Here is a 24,073-nt window from a genome sequence, read left to right as displayed (position 1 = left end):
GTACCTTTAAAGTACGGAGTACCACCTACCACTTGGGCACTTGGGCATTGAAGCTCATCAATTGATCTGGCTAAGACAAACCTGGGCCACTCAGGTACCAACTTGACTCGATGGCCACAAAGCTCGTGGGCCCAAGGTCAAACTCCAGCTAGTACTTTGGACCCCATTATTGTAGTACGTACATCCGTCTGGTATGTTAACAGGGGCAAACATACAACGTGACTTCTACTCCGTACCAAAGTGTGGAAAGACCATGTTTGCTGTCCTTTGCTTTCGCAGCCAACCCACACTCGACTTCTCAGCTTAAGATTCAAAGCACGCCCTTAGAATCGGCGCGTTTGCATTGCTCAATGGCGCATTGCACGACCGCAACATGTTTTCGATTTCAACGACACCAGCCAAACAGTCCGTTAGCGAAACCATAACAGTTTACAGCGGCCGTCTTAACTCGGCAACCCTTCTCGAAGATCGACGAGCGGCAATACTGGGCTTACGGAGCTTTGCTAAAGATTTCCCGGCATCAGTGGCCTCTGGCGCATTAAGATGTCTCATTGGGAGTTTGGCTAAGGACGGCGACGATGTCGACACTGTCAAAATCGTCTTGGAAACGCTGCTGATGCTATTTAGCCCCAATGAGAGCAGCCCTGAGGCTTCCGACGAAGTGGTTCTTTGGCTTGCTGACGAATTTACTCAGCGTCAGGAGAACATAACACTTCTGTTAGACTTCGTGGAATCGAACGACTTTTACTCGCGCCTGTACTCGTTGCAATTGCTCGCAGCTATACTGTCAGCCCGGACCGAAAGAACTGAAGAATGCATTTTCACTGCACCTTTAGGTATAAGCAGGCTCGTTGCTACTCTCGACGACCAACGTGAGGCCGTGCGGAACGAGTGTGTCAGCCTGCTCATAGCTCTCACGCCCACATCCACGGAAATACAAAAACTGGTGGCGTTCGAAAATGCATTCGAGCGAATATTTGCTATTGTGGCAGCCGACGGCTCGCTAACCCAGGGTGGCAGAACCGTCGAAGACTGTTTAATTCTTCTAGCAAATCTTTTACGTCGGAATGCTTCCAACCAATCCCTCTTTCGGGAATCCGGTTGCATCTCAAAGTTGGCTAGTTTGTTGGAAGGCCTGCTGCAGGCACAACTGTCCAATGCCGATATTGCGGTATGGGCCCAGGCACAGCGTAACCGGAATGTGTACGCATTCCTCGCCGTCCTTCGTCTTTTTCTACTTTCAGGTTCAGCGGGCGTCTCGCAGAATCAGCAGGCCTTTTGGAAGCAGGGGCTTGTTTATAATATTCTTCAGTTAGCATTTTCTCGCGAGGAAGGCCAAGTCACTATTAAGGCAGAGGTAAGAAAATGGACTTGCACCGTTTTATGGGTGACTATATCTTAACCGACAATTATACGTAGGCATTAAATACTTGTGGTGATATGATTCGGGACGCAAAGCCTCTCCAGGAAACCTTTGCTCAATTGATGGTGCCCGCTCCGTTACTTGTTGACACAGGGGAGGATGCAAGTTCTACACTCGCAGCGAAGACCTATGTAATCGATGGCTTGCTGGATTTGACACTCAACTCGTTTGATCAGTCAGCATTTGACCTTCGGTTTTCGGCTTGCGAGTGCTTGAAGGCATACTTTTCGAACCACTCCGAGGTCAGGCTTCATTTTTTATCCAGGGCAATCGACGGATATATGGCAGCAGCTGAAGAATCTGCCAATATCCTGACAGTTCTCCTACGACCAGATGCTGCGGCACTTGCCCGTGACCCTTACCGCCAATGGTTTGCCTCCGTCATCGCGTTCCATTTGCTACATGATAACCCTACCGCAAAGGCAAGGCTGCTTCAAGTCACAGAAGGAGACTCGTCTAAAGATGAGGAGGTCGTCACGAGTATACAAACGATTGCTGCTCATCTCATCACCAGCATCACACGTAATGACGATGCTAGAATTTCAGTTGGATACTTGATGCTGCTGATAGGCTGGACCTTTGAGGATCTCGATGCTGTGAACGACTTTTTGGCTGAAGGAAGCAACGTTCAAAGCTTGATACAGGCCATATCACATGCTGTTCCTGCTAAGGGGGTCCTCATTCAAGGCCTTTGTGCATTCCTTCTCGGTGTTGTATATGAATTTTCAACAAAAGATTCACCACTTTCAAGGACCAGTTTTCACTCTATTCTTTCGAAAAGATTGGATAGAGAGCAATTTTTGGAGCGACTGACACGACTCCGGAGTCATCCTCTTATGCGTGATTTCGAAGTCACATCGCAGAAGCATCATCCGTCTTTGGGGAACAGCCTACCAGATATCTTTTTTGACTCGGTTTTCGTTGACTTTTTCAAGGATAACTACAGTCGGATTGGACGCTCAATTGATAGGGCGCCAGAGCTCGAGATCTCTGTCATGACAAACGGCGTTCAGAAAGGGATATCCAGGGAGCTGGTGGATTCTCTTCGTAGCCAAGTCGGAGACAAGGATCGTGCATTACAGGAAAGTAAAACCAAAATAATATCGCTTGAGGAAGCTCTTAATAGCCGAGAGGCAGAACATCGCCAATCCAGCGAAGCTGCCGCGATTGAGTTATCTAAACTCAAAGCCTCCTTCGATAATGCAGAGAGTGGTCACGAAGAACAGCTACGGTACGTCTCCGGTGGACTCATGTCTATGCATCAATACTAACACTGGCCGCAGAAGGCTGGCCCAAAAACATTCAGCAAAATTGGCCGATCAGGAGCGCCATATTGCGTCATTCCAAGCGCAGCTTGCAGCAAGAGAGGCCAAATATCAGAATGAGCTACTTCAGGCTCAACAGTCCGCACACTCGGAAGTTGAACGCGTCAGGTTACGAGCTGATGCAGAGGTCGCAGACCTCAAGGCATCTATGAATCGTCTTGAAGTTGATATTATCAAGGTGAGGCAACTACATATAACATACCGAATGGATATTCTATGTTGACATGTAAGCACCAAGGCCAATAAGTCTAAGGCATTGGAACTGCAAAAGCTCCAGGAGAAAAATTCCAGGCTGGTGGCGATTGAGGTTGACCAGAAAACACAAGCAGAGAATCGGAATTCAGATTTAGAGGGGCAGCTTCAAAAAGCCAGGACAACGATCGAGGAGCTGCAGCGCAAAGTTGAACGTGTAAGTTATTCGCCCCGATGGTCTGGCTCGCGATGACAGAAGACATGACCAATTGATGAGTAGAGGCTAATTTGTGTGAATGCTTTCACTGGCCAGGTTGAGAAAACGCTGTCAGAAGAATCAGGCGCCAAGAGAACAGCTCAAACTGAGCTCGATGATTTGCTCATAGTATTTGGGGACCTCGAGGAGAAAGTCGCTCGTTATAAGGTAAATCTTTCGGTAGAGTAAAGTGGCTCCAGCTAACAACCCCTAAACCACAGACACGGCTTCGTAAGCTTGGTGAGGATGTGTCCGAGGGCGAGGATGATGAAGAGGATGGCCCAGACGATACTGATGGCGAGGTGGATTGATGGGAAAGCTGTACCGCTACAGCGATATTGATTGACCACCCCTCTAATTGCATCATGGCGCTACCATTGGTGAGCGCGGGTCCCATCTGTCAATCGATGTGATAGGTGCCTTAAGTATAATTTAGGCCAAGCCGCTTGGGTAAGCGCTGGTCTACTTGCAAAATAATGGGGGCCGGGCCAAAAAAAAAAAACTCGATTCGTGAAGGCCCTAGGACAATATTACAAAAGCCAACTAGGAACATCACATAAAAGCACAAATAAAAGACATCGTTCGTCCACAACACATATGACATAGCTTTCTATAGAAAGCATACTGCCCGCGCTCTCTTCAATATCCAACAAAGGAGTCTATGCAGCCTACAAACTTGAATCACTTTCCCGGTTGCATGATGGACAAGCTGCGTGCTGCATCGCCGTCCTCGGGTTCAGATACTTCAGAGCAAAGCAACTGGCTTGATGTCGAGCCTGATCTGGAAAACTTCGAATTTGTATCACTCTTTGATGTGCAGGCCTTCACCACACTTGCAGAAATGCTGCAGCATTGCAAGCAGCAACATAATTTTGACCTGGTTCAGAACATTCATCGCCTACAATTGGATTTCCTTGGAGCTTTGAAGCTAGTGAATTACATCCGCTCTCAGGTCAAGAGCGACATTGCTTTACCTTCACAGATTTCCCTTGATGATATTCAGGACGATCGTTTCCTCAAGCCAGTACTCGACAACGACGCTGTTATTTTCTCTCTCGATGAAGTGCTGCAACCGTCAAGCGATACCGAGGTAGAAACTGCGGGCACATTGGACGAGTCAAGCAGGGACTTGCACAGGAAAAACAGAGATCTCCAGTCGGAATTGAATTCTATTCGTGAAAGCTTTGCAAATTACCGCCTAGCTGTGGAACAAACGCTGGACCGTCGGTGGGGGGTCGATGAGATTCCCAGTTCATCGGCAAACCTGAAAGAAAAAGATTCCTCGGGCTACTACTTCGAATCGTATGCAGCGCATGGTATGGGACCTGAATAATTCAACATGTTTACTATTGCTTACCGTATAGCACACAGAGATACATGAAACAATGCTCAAGGACGCCGTGCGCACGGATGCCTACCGAGACTTCATATATGAGAACAAACACCTATTCAAAGACAAGGTGGTGCTCGATATTGGATGTGGCACAGGTATGTTCGTCCAATCTCTCGGAGATTCGAGAGCGCTCTTCTCTTGAGCTGTAACCCTGATGTGCGAGCTAGGCATTCTAAGCATGTTCTGCGCAAAGGCGGGCGCCGCAAAGGTGCTAGCCGTTGACAGATCAGACATTATTGACAAAGCACGAGAAAACGTGTTCAATAACAACCTAGCAGATATTATAACATGCTTGAGAGGCAGCATTGAAGACGTCCAACTTCCCGTCAAAGAGGTCGACATCATTGTAAGTGAATGGATGGGCTACTGTTTACTCTACGAGGCAATGCTACCAAGTGTGCTGTATGCACGGGACAAGTATCTGAAGCCTGATGGTCTTCTAGTTCCTAGCTCCGCCACGCTGTGGATCTCACCTGTGAAGGATGAGGCATACATGTCAGATCATGTTTCCTATTGGCGTGATGTCTATGGATTTGACATGAAGGCAATGCAGGAGGGCATTTACGACGAAGTTCGTGTACAGGGCATGCCTGCATCGTCACTTTGTGGTAGAGCATACCCATTCAAAGTTCTAGACCTATATTCAACCTGTGCAGAAGATCTTGCTTTTACAACCAACTGGGAAACAGAACTCAACGTTGGCACGGATGATCCAGACGGTTTTCTCATTTGGTTTGACAATTTCTTCTCCCCATGCAGATCAGAACCAATTCCTGAACCAAGGATCACACCTGACAAGTGGGTTCTCGCATCGCCAGGTCACGTTGCTTTCACCACCGGCCCGAACGGGCCAGAGACTCATTGGAAACAAGGTCTCCTGCTAACCGGTCCACGAGACCCCTCACAAACGATTTCTACCTCACGCCACCTGTCAGGAGAAATTACCTTCGCTGCCGCTTCTGACAATGCGCGAGCGCTTACGCTACGTCTTAGGTGGTCGACGGAGCATGAAGAAAGAAGCCAGAGCTGGGAACTTAAATAGATAGCCATCTACTATTTTGATGGACGGTGCACAACTTTCCCCCCTACAGACTTGGATGACTGCGGCTGTAACATCTATGGGGCATACTGGTTATAAATGCGGCACCTTTAGGCCCTGGAGAATCAAGTTCGCAATACTCAAGAACCCTTCTCCAAGAATAAAACCCTTCAAAAGTTAGCATGTTCAAGTAGATAAACAGAGCTAAGTCTGGCGTACCGACGCGAGAATGATGAGCTGTGCATTCGATCGTCCTAGAATTCTTGTCCAGTACCAACAAATGATCCCGCCTACCGCTCGAGCAAGGGTAAATGACGGTACATTATATATTCCTGAATAAAATTAGTAAGCCTGTCAGCCCTGGTACATAGATATATAAACGTACCGACCGCCACAGCGATGCCTCCCGGAACATATGGGCGCCACCACTTGTCCACACCAGCGGTTCGAATCAATGTTGTAACAGCAAACACAATTCCTGCCCCCAGAGCCCACTCTTTAGCCATATATGGTAGTCCTTGCCCCGTAACTAACCTCGCTGTGAATATCCAAACATAAGCAGTAGGGACTTGAAAAAGGTCTCCCGGTATCGCATAGACCCTGAAGAGTCATGTCTGTTAGTTGATGGACCCTAAAATCGTAGATCTGGCAAAACAAATGCTTACGATGTGTAAATTCGGTAAATGAAGGCACTCAGGATCGCTCCAGCAGTGGCACCGATCACTTGCCCCCAAAATTGGGCGTTTGGGGCAGCCCCTAGTAAATGCCCAGTTTTGAGGTCTTGCATGAGGTCCCCGGCCTGCAATGCACCCTGACATGGTTAGGTGATACAAAGTATTACGCATGGCACTTCAACACTCACTGCTTCTGACTAGTGTGTAAGTTAGTAATATTTCCAGTCATGTCGTTATACATCGCAACACAGATAGTCATGTGCTATGAGGGATATGGCAAGGGAATGAATTGGCTTACCACTGCACCAGCCACAAGATTAATCAGGACGCTGGACTTGTTAGACTGTGGAATGATAAGGGCGAAAAAAAGCTGGGCCAGCTTGCTGATTCCTGAAACAGGGTTGAGATCTGTTTCCCCGAGCGCCCGTACACCCATTATGCTCAAAAGTAAAGCAATGAAAACAGCAAGAACGGTTGCGTATAAAGGAACAAGATCGCCGAACACGAAGTGGGTCGTTCCAATGCATAATATAATGGAAGTGATAAGTCCGATGACTACCAACCTCCCTCCAATACGCTGATCCGCCGGAGCATCGTCATCGTCATCGTCATCGTCATCGTCATCGCCATCGTCATCGCCATCGTCATTTCTATCAACGTCGTCGTTACCATCGCGACTAGCCTCCATTGTATCATTGGCGGTGTCTGGCGTATGAGGCTGAAAGTCTTCGTCCTGATTCTGCAGCAGGGTGTACTGAAGAGGTGAATCTCCAAATATGTGTTCTCTTGCTTTGCGTAGTCTTTTGCTGAAGTTTTCAATGAATCTAATTCCTGGAAAGGAGGGAATAGAACGGCATCCAACATAACCGAGGCTAACGACGGCATCTACCAGCATGATGGCCAGGGATACCCAGACAATCCATCCTTTGCTGCCATGTTCCCAGTCATCCACTGGCCCTGGAGCCCAGCCCTTGAATTTTGCCAACGGACTGAGGATACCCCAACCAACAATGGCTCCCAACGTCATATGCAGTGTTGTCTCAGTGCCCATAATAACACCTTGGCCAACATAAGCGAGGCTAGGGTTCAATGTCCAGAGCCAAGTGTTTGCGGCAACAGTACCAAATATTGGAAGATTTCGCATGATAGGCAAGAAATACGTCAGTATAGTGAAGAAGCCAGAAATGAGGAAACAAATGAGAAGCAGTCCCATGTTTGATGCGCAGTCAGGTGGCGGATCTGCTTGAGTTTCGATGTCATTCTCGGCACCACTATCAGTAATGGTATTTGGCACAGCGAGGTCTTGAATAGCCGTACGTGGAACTAGGCTGGCAAAACCACCCCGTGCGGCGCTATCTAGATTCTCTGGCTTGGAAGATTGAGACAGTTTGCCATGAAGCACTGATATGAGGACAGCAGTGCTGAAACCACTGGGAAATTTTAGTCGCTCTCGGATAATGACCTGCTGCCTCCTACGAAAGGATATGGACCAATCTCGGCTGTTAGCCAGGCTTTATTTCTTGTTTTCGACAAAATTTTGTCACAGTGATATAGTTGCTAGAGAGGTTTATCTCACAAAGGTACAGCAAATACAACTCCGAAATAGCACAGCCCAAGTGACCAAATAATGAGTTGTATAGTGCTGAGGTATATAGGCCCTTGTTCATCAGGTTTCAATAGGTAGCTCATAGCAGGAATCTGTAGTTATCGCGTCAATTTGCCATATATCTCGTGGTTGTCAGCAAAAGGGAAGGGGGGCCAAACCACTCCAACGAAGCCGCATCCAAGCGGCATTATAGCCATCCCACAGGCAACGCTTTGCAATAGGACATTTTCGACTGGAGAGAACGGGAAGGTCAAATGAGGTCGCAATATTTTGAAAATTCCAAAACCCATCAGACTCGCCGGCATGGACATTATTGACACCCAGCCAGTCTGTAGTCCAAAGTAAACATTGGCCGCACAAATGACCGTCCCAACAGCAAGGCCCGCAACCACGCTGCGCAGCGTGAAGCTTTTCCCTTCTATCACCAATGCCGGCGGAACCATGATGAACAAGTCTGCCAGAGAATGCGGTCGTGATGGGTGAGCCTTCAGGATGCTGGTTACACGCGCGCGGAACGAGAACCATGGCTAAACCCCATATCTACTAGGTACTCCTGCTTACAAACTGTATGAACTCTCCAATTGACTACGGAGTACCACCCCTAACATACCTACCCAGGTTCAAGACATGACTAAGCATACCTAAGTAGGTACTATGTAGGATAGATAACACCCTGCTCAACCCCTAACGCTGAAATCATGATAAATTTACGCACATGGAATTTTTTACCATTCGGACTAAATAAGTAGACATAGGGGGTGGCAGCATGGCATATCCTGCCTGCCACAAGACTTGACAACGTAGGTTTGCCATTTTTACACCCACTGTCGGTTAAAGCTCGGATCCCAACTAGCAGGACACATCGACACAACCCGAGGTTCATAAAATCTACATCTAGAGTCCAAAACTGTCAAGTAGTGATGAAGCTTCGGGCTCCACGAATGCTGACGGTGTCGACTTAGGGGGCCCGTGGCTCGTATTGTCACGGGTCCGGTCCAAGCCTAGGCTGCGTCTTGTTGCTGAGAGATCATCCACTACCAGTGAACTTCTCCGTCGTAACAATTTTAAGGGGTTTATTTCACCACCAAATCCAGTGGCGATAGGTTGCTGGAATTCCCAGTTGCGAACTAACACATCACATCAGCCAAAACCATCTTCATACTTCAAAATTCTCAAGTGCAGGCAAAGAGACATCGATAGACAGAAAGTTTGAAACGCAACAAGCGTCAAACCGCTTCTCCATCTTTGAATGAACACTCACCAAGATCTAGCCCGAGAAGATCACATCCCATGCGGTCATAAAGCTTAGCACTATGAAGAACAAACTCCCACTCGACTTTTGGTGTTATCTTGGAGGCACCTTGAAGCGTCTGCAAAGTTCTTTGACGCAACTGAGAGTATAGAACAACAAGAGCAGGGTCATCGGTCAAGAACAAGCGAGACTTGATGTCGGGGGAGCAAGGAGTCTCCAGAAGCGCAAAAACAGGCATCTTGTTGAATTCAGTCAATATATAACGAACTTGGCATTTGCTTGTCAGCTTCCTCGGTAGGAGAACTTACAATTAATGCCCTGACAGCCATGTCTTTGCGGCCAAGCATCCAAAAACCCCATGAGGCAAGCCAGTGGTTTCCCTCTTGTGCGGCAAGAGGGAGAACTTCATCTCGGATGAGTTTTCGAAGCACTGGCCCACTGTCACCTTCGTACACACGACAAATGGCAATGGCTAGTTGCAGGTCCTTGATTTGCCGGAGGCAAACCTCGACAGCGTCCTCGAGACGGTCGGCCAACAGGAAGAATGCCGCGGCGTAATCTTGCTTAGCGGTCAGTATATAGACCCCTTGTTCCTTGAGTCTGCTTGATAACTCACGAAACCTTCGCTTGCTGAGCAATGCGTATGCATTTTTTAATGCTGTCCTTCGCGATTTTGGGTCGTCAAAATTATTTGCTAGTAATTTCTGGGTGGCCACTTGTTCTTTGTTCCAGCTTGCCACACGCCAAAGGCCTTGCAGGACTGTCTTCTTGCGCAAGGCCAGGTAGAACAAGCTACAATTCACCGGATCTTTCAGTTCGCTCTTGGTGTATTCATTTCTTGCTAGTCCTTCAAAGTGGTCACGCTGTACCATGTTAACATAGAGCGTTCGCGAGACAAAGACTTAAAAGAGTAATGGGCATACCAATGTTGTTAAGTCGGAAAGCCACATGAAAACTCCACATTCGCGAGCTTGTTCCCACAACATGGCCCCGTGGTTTTGGCGGGACACAAAGTCCAGCAGCATGTCCTGACTACCAGAATGGAATGCCCAGTTTATTTCTCTCCACGAGAGGTGCATGTCATTGATTCGGCCTTTGCGAAGCGCATGCTGTCGAAAGAATAGCATAAACCGAGCTCCATTTTCGTCCATCGATCTTCTATGGCTTTCCACCACCGCGACGCATTCAATAATATCTGCCAATTGGATTTGTTCGTGTCCAGTGAGCTGGGGGATTCGTATCTTCGTCAATTTGTCGTTTATGTACGCTGCCATCTCTGCGGAAAACATATCGTCCTCTCCGCAATCATTGCCATCAAAGAACGAAGATTCCTTGGTTTTGCCCCACGAGCTTATTGGAGACGTCTACAAGACGACATTAGAACCAAAGTATCTCTCTGGCGATTTCTGACTTACATTTTCAATGTAGAACTCTGATAGCGGAAGACCCAGGTAATCGTCCATGGTATCACCTGGAATCAAGTATCTCAACGTTTTGTACAGGGCTAGTAAGATGCGACGGACAACAGGACCCTTGCCAGACAGAATACATTGGCTGAGAAATTGGGGATGAAATATAGGAATGGGACCATTAAATCTCTGCACGACTTCAAACAGGTCCCTACGATCATCTCTGTTCAGATGACTGATGGGTGTGATGGAGGAATCCCCTGTATCTATACGTCGGTCATAAACGAAAAGTTGATTTCCTGCACCAACTACCAAATGGCCGTCAGCAAGCCAGGTGGAATCTCCAATGGGGTGTGCTGTAAGATCCCGAATGTCGATCTCGTGAATGGGTGCCCACGCTGGTCCTTTATTCAGGTAGTCGAACCTCATTTGAGACAGTAGTATGACACGATGTTGGAACCCAACGGCCAGAATGGCCTGTGCATCTGGAGTGGACGTCCAATCAAGGTCTTGGATACTATGGTGTGCCTCATAGTCCATATCATACTCAAGACGTGAATCACCGATATCCCAAATAGTGAGTTGCGATCTTGTGAGATTCACCAAAGCTGCTTTTTTAAGCATGCTACCACTTGCAAGTGCCGGGTCCAGCAGGCCAGTTTCCGTACAGGATGTCGACAACCAATCCACCGCTCGGCTTGCCAGGTTAACACGTGCCGCCCAGAAGTTTACTCTCCCGGAGCGGGTGTATGAAATCGCTACATCACGAGCAAATATGTCAAGAAAACCAGACATAGACGGAGCTGCTCCAGCTGGGTCCACAGGGAGCACATACTTCAATTCGTCTGCTGTGGCAAGCTCGAACCGGCAGAATTCAGAGAGCCCTACCACATTCCCAATTGTGGTATCATTGCTAAGATATTGGGGGAGTTTTATTTCCCACGCGATTCCGTGGCCGCTGGATGTTATTGTGGCAATGTAAGCCAACATATATTGTGTATTTCGCGGTCGAGGAAGCACTATAAGACATAGAGGTGTTTCTTGCGTCTCAAAGGAACATTCGGCGAGCCGCGATGCGGATCCATTACGGCAATCCCAGACGACGATAGCTTTGTGGTATAAAAGGACGACAAATCGCCCCTTCCGTAAGACGCAGATGCGATGTATATTGCCATTTTCCGGTATGACAGACCTACGAATAAGTGTTTGGTCTTCCCGCTCACCATCGAGGGCAGAATGGTTCCAGAGAATACATTCTCCGCTAGTAGTTCGTGAAACCACTGCATGACCACTGAAATTACGCACAATCTTTTTGACAGGTGCAGAATGTCCAGTCCAGACGGTTTGGAGGTTGAGGCGTCGATCATTCTTTTTAGGATCCAACAGGTCCGCCACGTTTCCAGAAAAAATTCCGATCTTGCCATCAAAAGAGTGCAGCACGATATGAAGCCTTCCACTTGATCTGTCACAGTAGCTTTGAACCTCAGTGTGTCCCCCTCCTTCTTGGCCGTTCAAGAATTCGTCCATGGGTTCAAAATGCGGCAGCTTGAACTTCGCAACGCTAAAGACCTTGAATTGCTCAGGCTTGTTGTTCCCTACATTCTCTAGTGCCCATACAGACATATTGCCAAGTTTGTCGATACTGACACACATTTCAGGATTCTTGTTTACAACAGTAGTAACAAGCGGATCCAGAGCTGCATCGTCCGTACTTCGATCATCAGCCCTTCGATCCTTAACAGCTTTCTCCACGGCAGCAGTAAGTTCAGATCCATCGACAATGAATATGAGCGGAGGGTTTGATCGTACTGGCATCTCTATGGCAGACTCGTTCATATCAACTCGGCCCAGCAGTTGCCAGTGTCGACCTTCAGTTGCCTCCGTTGGGATCCAGACACGGATTGAATTGTCGAGACATATTGTATACAGGACATTGTCCGCCGACTGATCTGGACGATGTGGTCTGCGCCATCTTATAGAAACAACTATGTCGGGGTGGCGAAGGTACGTCACGTCGAATCGAACTTCGTCTGCACCGTAGACCAGTCGCCTCCAAACTTTGGTCAGGCAATCGTGCTGACCAATGGAAGCGATGTATGCCGAGTCGTGTGAGATGATGGCAGACTTGGCCGGGTTGGGTAAGACCTTTTGCCATATATTCACGGGGAATGAGGCTGTGGTAAAGAGGTAAAGTGAGTTTGAGGCTACTAGGAGCTCTTCGGATCCGCCCCAGGACAAAGCGCAGGTAGCTTTCGAAATAGCTTGTGGTATATCAAAACACGACTGTTGTGCCCACTGGGATAATATCAGTATGATGGACGTTGTGTCAAGTGCGAGCAAGCCTGTAAGGGAAACAGCACAACCTTTCTGTTGTCATCTTGTAGAATAAGTGGCCGATATATGCGGACCTGTTCTGCTGTGCAAGTTGCAATCTTTCCGGATAATTCGTCGATAGCAATCGCGTCAAGCTGCTGTTCATTGTCGTCGTCATACACCGTTTGCAAGATTCGGTAGACCCCATCGAGTATCGTGAAGGCACTGCCGCTTATATATACCTGTTGGGGCAGATGGTATGAGAGCAGGGTCTAGCTAGGTCATTGGGGGCAACTCACATTTTGATGACGCCCATCCCAAAAGCCAGTCGTTACGCCTTGAAGCCTTGGTGGGGGTTGGCCGGGAAGGACGGCAATCATACTACCGGATTTCAATGATATTTCTCATGTCTAGATGTCAATATGGCGGCTGGCTCATTCTTGTTTGCAGGCTACTCATGCCAGTCACAGCGATTTTTAGCTTGGTAAATTGCTGGAGCCCTGCACGTGTGGAACTTGGACCAGTGACGCAATAGGTACATTATGTAATGGCACATGTCGTTCGATAACTTTTGCCTACCCTGAAGACAAAATGCTGCTCAGGTTAGTCCTTCCAGTGATAGATTGCTACACGGACTTGCATATCAAATGAGACGGTTATGATATCCATCTACTGCGTCTGTACTCACAAACCATGGTCGTTGACCTAGCTACACAATCGCAACTGATAATATGTGGCGGGTTGCTGATGACATCCAAGCCTCGTATTGAACCCGAGCTGTGTGTGAATATACTCACTCCATTTACTCTCGATCTAACCCGAAGGAGACACAAACATTGCCATGCATCCCCACAGCAGAGTACGGAACCAGCGAGCGGCTTTGGCACGTTGGTCAATAACGGACATTGTCCAAGTCTGTGCCAGAGTCACGCGCATCTGTCTATACAGTGCGAAGATGCACTAGACCCGTCACGCAACACAGGCCCAGCACGATAGTTGCAGCACAAGAGCAGCCATCAAATACACGTTCACTGGAAGAGCCAAAGATACTCAATTAGCGAAAGCCCGCGCAGTAGAACCCCACGCCAGGGAGGCAATGCGGCGAGGGCAGTCTACTTCATTTACTAAAGTGGCCGGTGTCTGCTATCACATGTATACTATATGGGGACGAGCCTCACCCGGCCAAGGGCGCTATCCACATTCCGTTGCCAGCCGAAGTCAAGTCACTTACTGGGCTTGGCAAGTCGAGGACGAGATAAGGGAGTAGTTCACAAGTTCGCCTCAATGACATTTCTCTCGCCGATTGTCCGCTTGTGTTGTCCTGAAACAAGTGGTTTTGACACCCTGCCTGTGAAGGAGATTTCATCAAACCGATCGCCATTTTCATGAATTCGACGCGCCCCGACTAGTCCCAAAGATGATGCATGGCCCCGATGCCCTGCAGAAGCTGAGGCATAACGCATTGTCCAGGGCGTGTCCTTTGGCATTGGAGCCCGCGGCGTCGTTGAGCTTATCGTTCCAGGATCGGCCATGCGACTACGGCGCGGGTCGTCATGGTTCCAGAGGTTAGCCATATTGTTTTGTCCCTGGTTCACCGACTTCCCATCCACTTCCTCCACAGGATCCATCAAGCGCAGAGGGAGCGTGCGGGTTGCTGTCAGTGAAAGCCCTGTTGAACGAGAAGGTGTCTTCAATGGACTCATAAGGTCTTGACCATCTTCGAATTGGCGAAAAACAGGACGCGGCCTCGAAAGCGACTTCATGACCCTGCGGGAGCTGTGTAATGGGCCATTCCAGGCCGGCGATTGTAGTTCTGGCAAATCTGCCTTCGCTGGGCTCGCAAGCCGCCTCCATGATAAAAGAGCTCGATTACGATTTTCCCGATTGTGTCTTTGTCTGACCGTTATCGCAGAATGCGCCTGCCCGCTCCTCTGAAGTGCGGAAATTGTCCAGTCCTTAAGTGACTGGCGCTGCCTCTCGGTTGACCATAATCCCAACGCTTCCGTTTGCCGTCGTTCATCAGTCAAAGCCTCATATCTCCATTTGTCCAACATATGTTCCTTGTGATAATCCACGGCTAGAGAAAGCAATGTCTCAGCCTGCAGCCTGTGCTGCTCCCAGGACATAGCCGCGGCAAGCTTGCAGCCCACATCATGTTTCATTTGGTAGTCATGTCCTGCTCGTACCAAGTCTAACATTTGGGTGGCATGTGAATGCCAGCGACCCAGTGCCGCATAGAAGCTGCGCTGCCTCCTCCTGGACGACACCTGAGTGTATCTCATCATGAGATATCGCCTAATCACCAGTCTCGATTGATGTTTATGATACCGGGCAGTACTATCGAAAACCTGCACTAGGCGAGTGGCTTGAATATACCATCTTGCGCGCCGCCCTAAGTAACTCAGCTCGCGCTGGTCCTGGCTGTGAGAACGCATGTGACTGATAAGCATGCTGGTTGTTCTTTTCGTGTAATACTTCTTTGATGCGGTTTCTTGCACGGAGTCGAGCTTCGCAGCTATAGACCACATGTTCATTAACTCAAGGATAGAGAAATACTCGCATTTCCAGCGGAATGCCTGTGCTCGAGCTCGAAGATTCCATACTTCGAATACCCGTAGTGAATTCTCAGTTGCCAGAAGCCTCCGACAAGTACGAGCTCGAAATTTTGCCTCACATTGATCTCTCCACTCGTGAAGCCAGGCCATGACACCTGAAGCGGCGCTAATTTGCCGAGCTGCGTCTATTTGGGCGACATGTGATTTTGCTCGTCTCATCCACTTAGCACACAGATGACTGCCTTTGTAATAGTTGGATTTTCCCACAACTTTGCTGGCGAACCTGTTGTCAGTAATAGCTTGGTTGAGCCAGTGCCCAACTACGCAATTTTTTATGCGCCTGTCCGACATTTTGAAAGCCTGCCTGGCCAAAACACAAGTACGCCAATAGCTCAGAAAGCGTTCGGCTTTCATGTGTATGTAGCTTTGATAAATTAACAATGAAGCCACGTTCAACTGCTCTTCGTGACACTTAACTGCACGCCGAAGCTTCTGGACAGCAGTAACAGCTTTCAGATGTCTCACCATTGGAACTCTTGAATCCGGAGCGAGTGTCCAGCTGTTGAAGCAACGGAAGCGAACCATGTGCCTTCTTGCAATAGCTTCCCGTTCAAGTCGTACTGCAGTCTCATCAGCCCACTTGTTGAATACTTTGCTAGCGAGAAAAATTTGGCGTGCTCGCGCTGCTCTATTTCCAAGAAATTCATTTTCAAGAGTGTCCAAGTCGGATTGATTTGTATCTAGACGCGAATGAATCTCGGGGGTCTTCCTATTTTCCAGTAGTGCAGATGTTGGCGACTGCGCATTGTTGAATGGGAGATTGTCATTTGGTTTCTCATGAAAAGTAGCTGGGAGCGTTGTATTTAAGGCATGGTCATGCCCTGCCCCTATGGATGCAATGGTAGGCCAGTGATCTTTCACCGGCGCCAAACCGATCCTGGATGTGTTTGCTACTTTCAGTCCATTGGAATTGGTAGATGATGTTTTCACCAAGTCTTTGGCCGTGATTACTGGAGGCGCATCGCCACCATACTTCTCACAATTTGGCAAGCGATGCAGCGAGTGGATTGTGGTTGTATGAGCCAACGTCGGGGCTTCCTGAGTAACAACTACGTGTTTCGGCTGTTCTAGACGACGACCCGGCGTTGATGACCTTGGGCGAACTAGGTCAGATGATAGGTTCCTGTCCTTACCAGGAGAGGCGTCTAATTCGAGCGCGTTTGTAAGTTCGATCGTATCTTGTTTATCCTGCGTTACGGAGGGGGACCTCGAATGGGATGGATGTTGTGATGTAGTCGTATTCTCGCCAAATTCAAGCAATATCCCCATTCGCTTCAGAATTGCCTCAAACTTGTCCAGTAAAGACCCACCATGCTCACCCCCAATACGAAACACCAAGGCGGACAGGTGATGATCGGAGTCCGGGTCGATTCCAAAAGTAGGAAGTACATCGTCGTAAGCCTTGAATAGAACCGCGGCTGGTAGGGGTTTTGGGAAGGGCGATCTATCGAATTCATCTTGTGCTGAGGAAACCACGGAATGGAGGATTGCAATATCTGAGAATCGGATGTGTCAGCGCAAACGCACAAAGTTCGGGGCGAAAAGACAAGCTTCTCACTCCGTACCTTTATTTGAATAATAAGGTTCCTGAGTTAGTTGTGTCTGGTTGGGGCTGCTTTGGCTAGGGCGTTGGGCCAAACTATGGTCTTGACCATTAGTTGAAGACTGAACATTTGCCACTAAAGACATCAGTTTCGACCGACCCGTCACGATGGCTCGCTCGGTGTGATGCTTACTGGAGGCGATTGTTCCTTGTCACAGTTCGTCCATTGTACTAACCACCAGGGATAGATGACGTGTGAATAATTTCAGGACTATGGGGGAAGTCCTGCCTTGTCTGCAGCGCTTTTGAACTGAATTAACTCTTCGGAAATGTCGTGCTTTACTTCGTTCGCGCCATCAGTTAGTCCGCGACGGGGACGCGAAGCAGGGGTGGGAGATTGTCATATCAACTGGCGTAAGTGTATTATGTAAGCAACACTTTGGTCGAAAACAGTGCACAAACTTAAAAGACCCAAGTTTCCTAAGACAGTTTGACGTCTCCTCTTCAGAACAAAGACTTCGCTGCCGCTTGTTTTCCATTCGCTCATATCAATTGAACCGAGTTGATGTCTTGATATCTTGATTCAAAGTAGACCCTGTCTCGCATTTCATGAAACGTTGAACCGAGGAGCACCAACCGTACCCCGTAGAGGGCTTACCATACAGCCCATGCCTCAAGCAGTTGGTCGTTGTCAGCTTCATAGGCTGGCTTCTGCGGCTTCACTGTGCTCAACTCAGGTGCGTTAGAAATCCCTAGCTCTCCCGCGCGTTCATTTAATAACTAGGGCTTATTAGGCTGCTGTTTATGGGAGATGTGTTGTGGCCGATTATAATGCTATGGAGAAAGGGAAATGTGCCAAAGAGTTCATCAAACTTAAGGATTGCTACCTGGTAGGCTGCGACACCTTCAAACATCAATGTCCTAGCTGACACTAGAATGCGCAGAAGGCAGTATCAAAGAAGTAGCAACTTCTTCAAATATATTTTCATTGTTTGCGAGCATTTATTCCTTCAAGTCTTGAATTCTCGTTCCACTACACTATATTTTCTTTCCATGTCTGTTTATTTTTTCTATCTTGATAGCAGGAGAAGCGGGAGGCAGTTGCATAACACGAGTCGACTCCTGCTCTGTTGTATATGCCGCCAAGACGAGTATGACAATATATGAAATGTGGTGCCTTAGATGTTTAATAATCGCAATAGGAACGTGGCCTGTTGCACTTCTTGCTCCTCCTCCACAATTATTGCAGAGGGTGCACCACTCTCCTGCGCCTGTTCAAGGGGTCGTCTTAATGTCTTTTCGAACGTGCTAGATTGAGAGACCAAAACGTCAGCCAATCCCACGCCTTCAGGGTCAGATAAGACTTGATATTCCATCTTGACATCATCTGTGGCCTGAAGCCCAGCCTTTTTCCGAAGCCTCTGTACTCTGTTGATAATCTCCCTTGCCAGACCTTCTTGCGCCAGCTCCGGGTGGATTTCGGAGTCCAGGATGGTAAGAACTTCATTGTCAGAGTTGATCTCCAGATTTTTCGACGTTGCATCCTCCCGCAGCCCGCGTCGCACGACCAGATCTCCTTCCTCTAGTCGAATACCATCTACCAAAATCTCTTTGTTCTGTAAGTATTCTTGGACCTGCTCGCTGGTTAAGCTCGGCAAGGCCGCTTTCACCCGAGCCATGTCTTTCCTCAGTTTCTTACCAAGAACCGGCCAGTCTGCAGTGACACTAAGTTGAACGTTGTAATTTGCCTCATCTCCAGAAAGAACAAGGTCTCGAACATTGAGCTCCTCGGTAATATAATTTTCCAGAGATTTAACATCGTCAAGATATTGAGGATCGTGATGTATGATGACGAGTGTCTTCAGTGGGGTTTTCAGACCGAGGCTTCTTCGTTCTCTGGATACCCTGGCTAATTCAATTACTCGTTGCATTCTCGAGACCCTCCTCTCGACCTCCGAGTTGAATAGCTCTTGCCTGACCTCTGGAAATGGAAGGAAGTGTACGCTTCGAGGGTCTTCTGCTTGCAGCTCTGGGGGAATATGGGGAAGTAGCTTCAGATAAATGGTATCTGACAAGAACGGCGTAAATGGGGCTAACCCTCGACAAAGGGTGTATAGAACCTCGAACAGTGCGTTTAATGCATGTTGTGTATCTTGCAGACCGTTTTCTCCCTTGAGGCGACGGCGGTTGAACCGGATATACCAATTAGTGGTGTTATCAATGAGTTCGAGCAGACGTGGAACAACAGTATATAGTCGATATCCTGTTTTTGTGTTAGGTTTACAAATCTCGTAGCAATATGGGTGGGGGGGTTGGGTTCATACCTCGCATTTCCTCATTAACAAACTCCAGCAGGCTTTGACAACTCGCCAGAATCCAGCGATCCATGACATTTTCATTTTTGGATTCCATATCTGGGTTCCACATATAGTCCACTCCCTCTGCCTTCCTTAGCAGAGCGGTTTGTCCTTCAAAGAACTTGAAACTGTTCCAAAGAGGGAGTAAAACCTTCTGCACCACTTCCTTAACTCCCGACTCTTTAAAACGAAGCGGTTCGGCTCGAACAACTGGTGAGTTAATGAGATAAAGTCGGAGAGCATCTGATCCATACTTATCCATTACAATGGACGGGTCCGGATAGTTTTTCAGTCTCTTTGACATCTTCTTTCCATCCTCCGCAAGTACAATTCCATTCACGACACAATTCTGAAAAGGCGAACAGCCGAACAGGTGCGTTCCAAGTACAAGCAGAGTGTAGAACCATCCCCTTGTTTGATCGAGTCCTTCAGCGATAAAGTCTCCGGGGAAGGACTTCTGAAATTTTTCGACGTTCTCGAACGGATAATGCTGGCTAGCATACGGCATACTACCTGATTCGAACCAACAGTCGAAGACTTCATCGACTCGTCTCAGTGTACCTTTGCCCATTTTGCTTGGGATGGTGATGTGATCAACCTTATCCCTATGCAGATCTGTTAATTTGCCTTGGTAGCCGCTAAGTTCGCGGAGCTCTTCTATGCTCCCGATACAGACCCTTTCTTCCAGGTCATCACTGACCCAAAGAGGAATAGGTGTGCCCCAATATCGGTTTCTCCCAACATTCCAATCCCTAGCATTAGCTATCCAGCTAGCAAAACGACGCTCTTTAACGAAGGAAGGGACCCAGTGGGAGTCTTCTATATTTTTAAGCATATCGGGGATGACTTCAGGAATTCTAATGAACCAGGAAGGCACTGCGCGGTAAATAAGGGGAGTATCCGATCTAGGACACATTGGATATGAATGTCGCAATTGTGACTCGACAACCAAGCGATCGGCAGCTTTCAAGTGCTTGATGATGAGCTTGTCCGCTTGTTTGACATGCATGCCAGCAAAGTCTGGAACCTTTTCAGTAAAGTGGCCAGTATCATCAAGTGGATCTGGCGGAGGCCGTTTTTCACTGATAACTCCAGCGGCAACGGCAACATTATAATCCTCCTCACCAAAGGCGGGCGCTTGATGTACAATTCCAGTACCACTATCTGCTGTGACATAGGTTCCATTGAGAACACGGAAACCACTGTCCTTGAAGTCTTCATAGAAGTAATCAAAAAGTGGTTTGTATTGCCATCCCAGCATGTCTTTACCCTTGACTTTACCTACCACGGAATACTTGGCCTTCTTAGGGTCTTTATACAACGTTGACAGAAGCTGTTCCAGTATCACAAAGATTTTGCCGGATTTCTCGTCATGTATCTTAATGTATTCGAAGTCAGGATGCACAGCGAGACCAGTGTGAGAAGGCAGTGTCCAAGGAGTTGTCGTCCAGGCCAACAGGTGAACATTGGGATCCTCAACCAAGGGGAAAGACACCACTACTGCAGGGTCGGTCACATCTTGGTAATTCTGGTTTGCTTCGAAGTTGCTTAGCGCAGTGGTAAGGACAGTGGAGTAGGGCATGACCCGGTGGCCTTGGTACACCTGCCCCTTCTCGAACAACTGCTTGAAAACCCACCACAGTGACTCCATGAACTTCGGGTCCATTGTCTTGTGGCATGGGTCAGCATACGCCATGTTGCTGACCAGTTTAAGTTTCTCACCTTGTAGTCATTGTCGAAATCTATCCACCGTCCCAATCGTTCGATTGTCAGTCGCCATTCCGAAGCATAGCGCATGACGATGGCACGGCACTCTTCGTTGTACTTTTCGATTCCGAACTTGGTAACGGCTGCCTTTCCGGAGATACCTAGTTTTTTGTCGATTTCGTGTTCGATTGGTAGTCCGTGAGTATCCCAGCCAAACCTACGCTCGACATGATAGCCCTTCATAGACCAGTATCTTGGAATGATGTCTTTGATTGTCGATGCCAATAAATGACCATAGTGAGGTAATCCAGTTGCGAAGGGAGGGCCATCGTAAAACGTATAATGCGGACGGCCGCTGGACAATTCCAGCTATCAACAAACAGAATTAGTATGTTTCATGAGAGGTTATGGAGGCCTATAAAGCGATTTCTTCTCGTACCTGGCGGTGGAATGCGTTGATGGCGCGCCATCGCTCAATTGTGGCTACCTCCTCCTTCGGAAAATCTATAGACATGGCGTCGATATTGTAAATGAAGAATGTTCGGGGTAATTTTAAAAACGCTGGGATGTCCAACACCTTCACCACTTATAGCCCGCCAATTCCCCAGTTTCCGATATTTGGAATCCAAGAGTTCACGAAATGGGCTTGGTGAGGTCAAGACGATGATTTTTTCTCCCGTGAGTCAAGGTGGGGTTGGTAGAGTCATAGCGGGGGAGGAGGGGTCGAGCCGTCAATGTTTTGATGTAATAGTAGTACTACGTGTACTACCTAGGTACGTACCTGTGGCAACCTGGCAACCGGACCTGAAGTGTCTTTTCTTGGAGAGGGGGCAGCCCAGGTTGGCTTTACTACTAAGTACTTACTTAAGGTACTCTACTTACCTTAAGTACTTATACCTACTTAAGTACTTAGTAGATACCCACCTAGCTACCTAGGTACCTTAGGTAGGTACTTAAGTACCTATGTACTTAAGTAGGCTGAGTACTGAGTACCTAGGTACCTACCTAAGGTAGTCAGGCAGACATGAGGACTTCCGGCGCGTCGACCCGTCACCCCACGCGTGGTGGGCTGTTGACATCAGAACATTCAATGTTGTGGCGCCAGATACTTCACTTTAGCAGGCGTTCACTCATCCATTGTTTAATACAGCACAGAGGGACATGGGCAATTCCTTGTTCGCCAAACAACTGACAGCGGTAGACGGCGGAAGCATCGATGTCGTTACGCTGAATAAGTACGAGATACGGATTCCCAACTGAGTCCGACATTAACAACGACGATGTCATTCCTGTTCGGTAGGGCACGATCTCGCGCCGCGGCCGACCTGCCTAGACAGGCCAGAGAGCATGTGCTACGTCTTGAAGGCCCAAACTCTGCAGCCAAGGTACGTTCTTTAGACACTTGTTTTGCCATCTCACTGGCAGACAATTTCCCCGAAGGCTCATTGAACCTCCAAGGCCGAAGAGCTATCGCGGGTTTTAAACCAAATGAAAACTGTCCTACAAGGAACACAAGGTATGTGCGCTTAGTTTTCCCCCGGAGTATGCCTAATGAGAACACCCAAAATTTTGATTTGCAACGGCTAACTTCCTAAATAGAAACGGACAGTTCACCAGAACAGATTTATCAACTTGTAACCGGTCTCATTGACGAAGATTTGCTGTACCTCCTTGCGATTAATCTTTATCGTCTGCCCTTTGAATCGCGAAAGGATACCCAAGTTATATTTTCCTATGTGTTTAGGTTTCGACCAGCATCTGCAGCTCCGAAAAGCGACCCCATCGCCTTGTCGTATGTCGTATGTAACCGGCCACAGGTTCTTGTTGAACTATGCCGAGCCTACGGCTACAAAGAGAGTGCAACTCCAGCTGGGTCAGTCCTACGAGAATTACTTAAGAACGAGGCTGCAGCGGCTGTCATCCTCTATGACGACGGGGATGAGCCTGGCTCCAGTGCCAAGGGGTTGAATGCCATTGATCGCGACCGACCGCAAAGTGGGAGGGGAGTGTTCTGGAGGTTTTTCGATTGGATAGACAAGAGCTCATTTGAGGTAGCAGCCGATGCGTTTACCACATTCAGGGTACGAACTCTACAGTATACATCCATGCTCGTTGACCGACCATCTCCTGACGGTACATGTGATTGACAGATTTCATAGGAACTATTGACCAGGCACAAGGACCTTGTTCCGCGATATCTTTCGGTAAATTTCGACATGTTTTTCGAGAAATACAACGGTACTTTGGTGCAATCCAGCAGCTATGTCACCAAGCGTCAGTCCATCAAACTCCTAGGAGAGATTTTACTGGATCGCTCCAACTATAGCGTCATGACCGCGTATGTTGATCAGGGAGACCACCTCAAAATATGCATGAATCTACTCCGCGACGATCGGAAGATGGTCCAGTATGAGGGTTTTCATGTGTTCAAAGTATTTGTTGCTAATCCACATAAATCTATCGCTGTGCAAAAAATCCTCATTATGAATCGCGAAAAGCTCTTGGCATTTCTATCACACTTCCTCGAGGATCGGACTGACGACGAGCAATTCATCGATGAACGAGAGTTCCTGATTAAGCAGATACGAAACATGCCCCTCAACCCAGTTCCCATACAAAGATGACGTGACAAACGTTGGCAGAGGTGGTGGGAATCTGACCGTTGACAATTTCGCACAATATGACCTGCCGAACCACGGAGGGCTATTTTGGTTTGAGCTGCCGCTACCGGGAAGCTCCCAGCCTGCGAATGCGGGTTTGTGGAGGGGCAATGGCGTGATTGGCTTTGCTGTGGCCCTTCATCATCATTCAGTACCAATACATTACTATTACAGGCGAACACATAAGGAAATACAATCACAATGAAACTATCATCTGAATCTGATACTGTACATACATATCTTGAAGAGTTTAGACGCTCCTATAACGCCCCACTGAGCTTGAAACGCCAATACTACCACCTAGCTGAT

At 48.1% G+C, this 24,073-nt stretch overlaps 6 protein-coding genes across 6 annotated transcripts; 3 read left to right on the top strand and 3 right to left on the bottom strand.

Annotated features, from left to right (window-relative positions):
* Positions 1 to 373: 373 nt before the first annotated feature.
* Positions 374 to 3,507, top strand: Uso1 (General vesicular transport factor p115; the record flags this gene model as incomplete). The annotated part of the gene is made up of 6 exons (XM_014690285.1): positions 374 to 1,357; positions 1,420 to 2,654; positions 2,707 to 2,926; positions 2,987 to 3,157; positions 3,254 to 3,364; positions 3,418 to 3,507. The coding sequence occupies 6 exons, from the start codon at positions 374 to 376 to the stop codon at positions 3,505 to 3,507; spliced, it is 2,811 nt and encodes a 936-aa protein (XP_014545771.1).
* A 389-nt stretch (positions 3,508 to 3,896) lies between these two features.
* On the top strand, positions 3,897 to 5,631 carry rmt3 (Ribosomal protein arginine N-methyltransferase rmt3; the record flags this gene model as incomplete). The annotated part of the gene is made up of 3 exons (XM_014690286.1): positions 3,897 to 4,512; positions 4,568 to 4,684; positions 4,757 to 5,631. The coding sequence occupies 3 exons, from the start codon at positions 3,897 to 3,899 to the stop codon at positions 5,629 to 5,631; spliced, it is 1,608 nt and encodes a 535-aa protein (XP_014545772.1).
* Positions 5,632 to 5,721: 90 nt separating this feature from the next.
* Positions 5,722 to 13,198, bottom strand: RAV1 (Regulator of V-ATPase in vacuolar membrane protein 1; the record flags this gene model as incomplete). The annotated part of the gene is made up of 13 exons (XM_066130974.1): positions 5,722 to 5,796; positions 5,848 to 5,960; positions 6,014 to 6,228; positions 6,294 to 6,439; positions 6,491 to 6,499; positions 6,601 to 7,796; positions 9,170 to 9,398; positions 9,469 to 9,719; positions 9,777 to 10,023; positions 10,084 to 10,524; positions 10,576 to 12,864; positions 12,933 to 13,107; positions 13,182 to 13,198. 13 exons carry the CDS (start codon positions 13,196 to 13,198, stop codon positions 5,722 to 5,724), a joined length of 5,403 nt encoding a protein of 1,800 aa, XP_065986952.1.
* Positions 13,199 to 14,150: 952 nt separating this feature from the next.
* Positions 14,151 to 15,008, bottom strand: G6M90_00g072880 (uncharacterized protein; the record flags this gene model as incomplete). Its single annotated transcript, XM_014690288.2, has 1 exon — positions 14,151 to 15,008. The coding sequence occupies one exon, from the start codon at positions 15,006 to 15,008 to the stop codon at positions 14,151 to 14,153; it is 858 nt and encodes a 285-aa protein (XP_014545774.2).
* Positions 15,009 to 18,218: 3,210 nt separating this feature from the next.
* irs1_0 (Isoleucine--tRNA ligase, cytoplasmic) lies at positions 18,219 to 21,618 on the bottom strand (the record flags this gene model as incomplete). Its single annotated transcript, XM_014690289.1, has 4 exons — positions 18,219 to 19,303; positions 19,365 to 21,066; positions 21,120 to 21,473; positions 21,544 to 21,618. The coding sequence occupies 4 exons, from the start codon at positions 21,616 to 21,618 to the stop codon at positions 18,219 to 18,221; spliced, it is 3,216 nt and encodes a 1,071-aa protein (XP_014545775.1).
* Positions 21,619 to 22,384: 766 nt separating this feature from the next.
* hymA (Conidiophore development protein hymA) lies at positions 22,385 to 23,728 on the top strand (the record flags this gene model as incomplete). Its single annotated transcript, XM_014690290.1, has 4 exons — positions 22,385 to 22,489; positions 22,563 to 22,620; positions 22,704 to 23,185; positions 23,264 to 23,728. 4 exons carry the CDS (start codon positions 22,385 to 22,387, stop codon positions 23,726 to 23,728), a joined length of 1,110 nt encoding a protein of 369 aa, XP_014545776.1.
* Between the last annotated feature and the right edge of the window lie 345 nt (positions 23,729 to 24,073).

The sequence above is a fragment of the Metarhizium brunneum genome, chromosome 4, assembly GCF_013426205.1.
Source record: "Metarhizium brunneum chromosome 4, complete sequence".
Taxonomy (NCBI): Eukaryota; Fungi; Ascomycota; class Sordariomycetes; order Hypocreales; family Clavicipitaceae; genus Metarhizium; species Metarhizium brunneum.
This window is presented reverse-complemented; position numbering and strand designations above follow the sequence as displayed.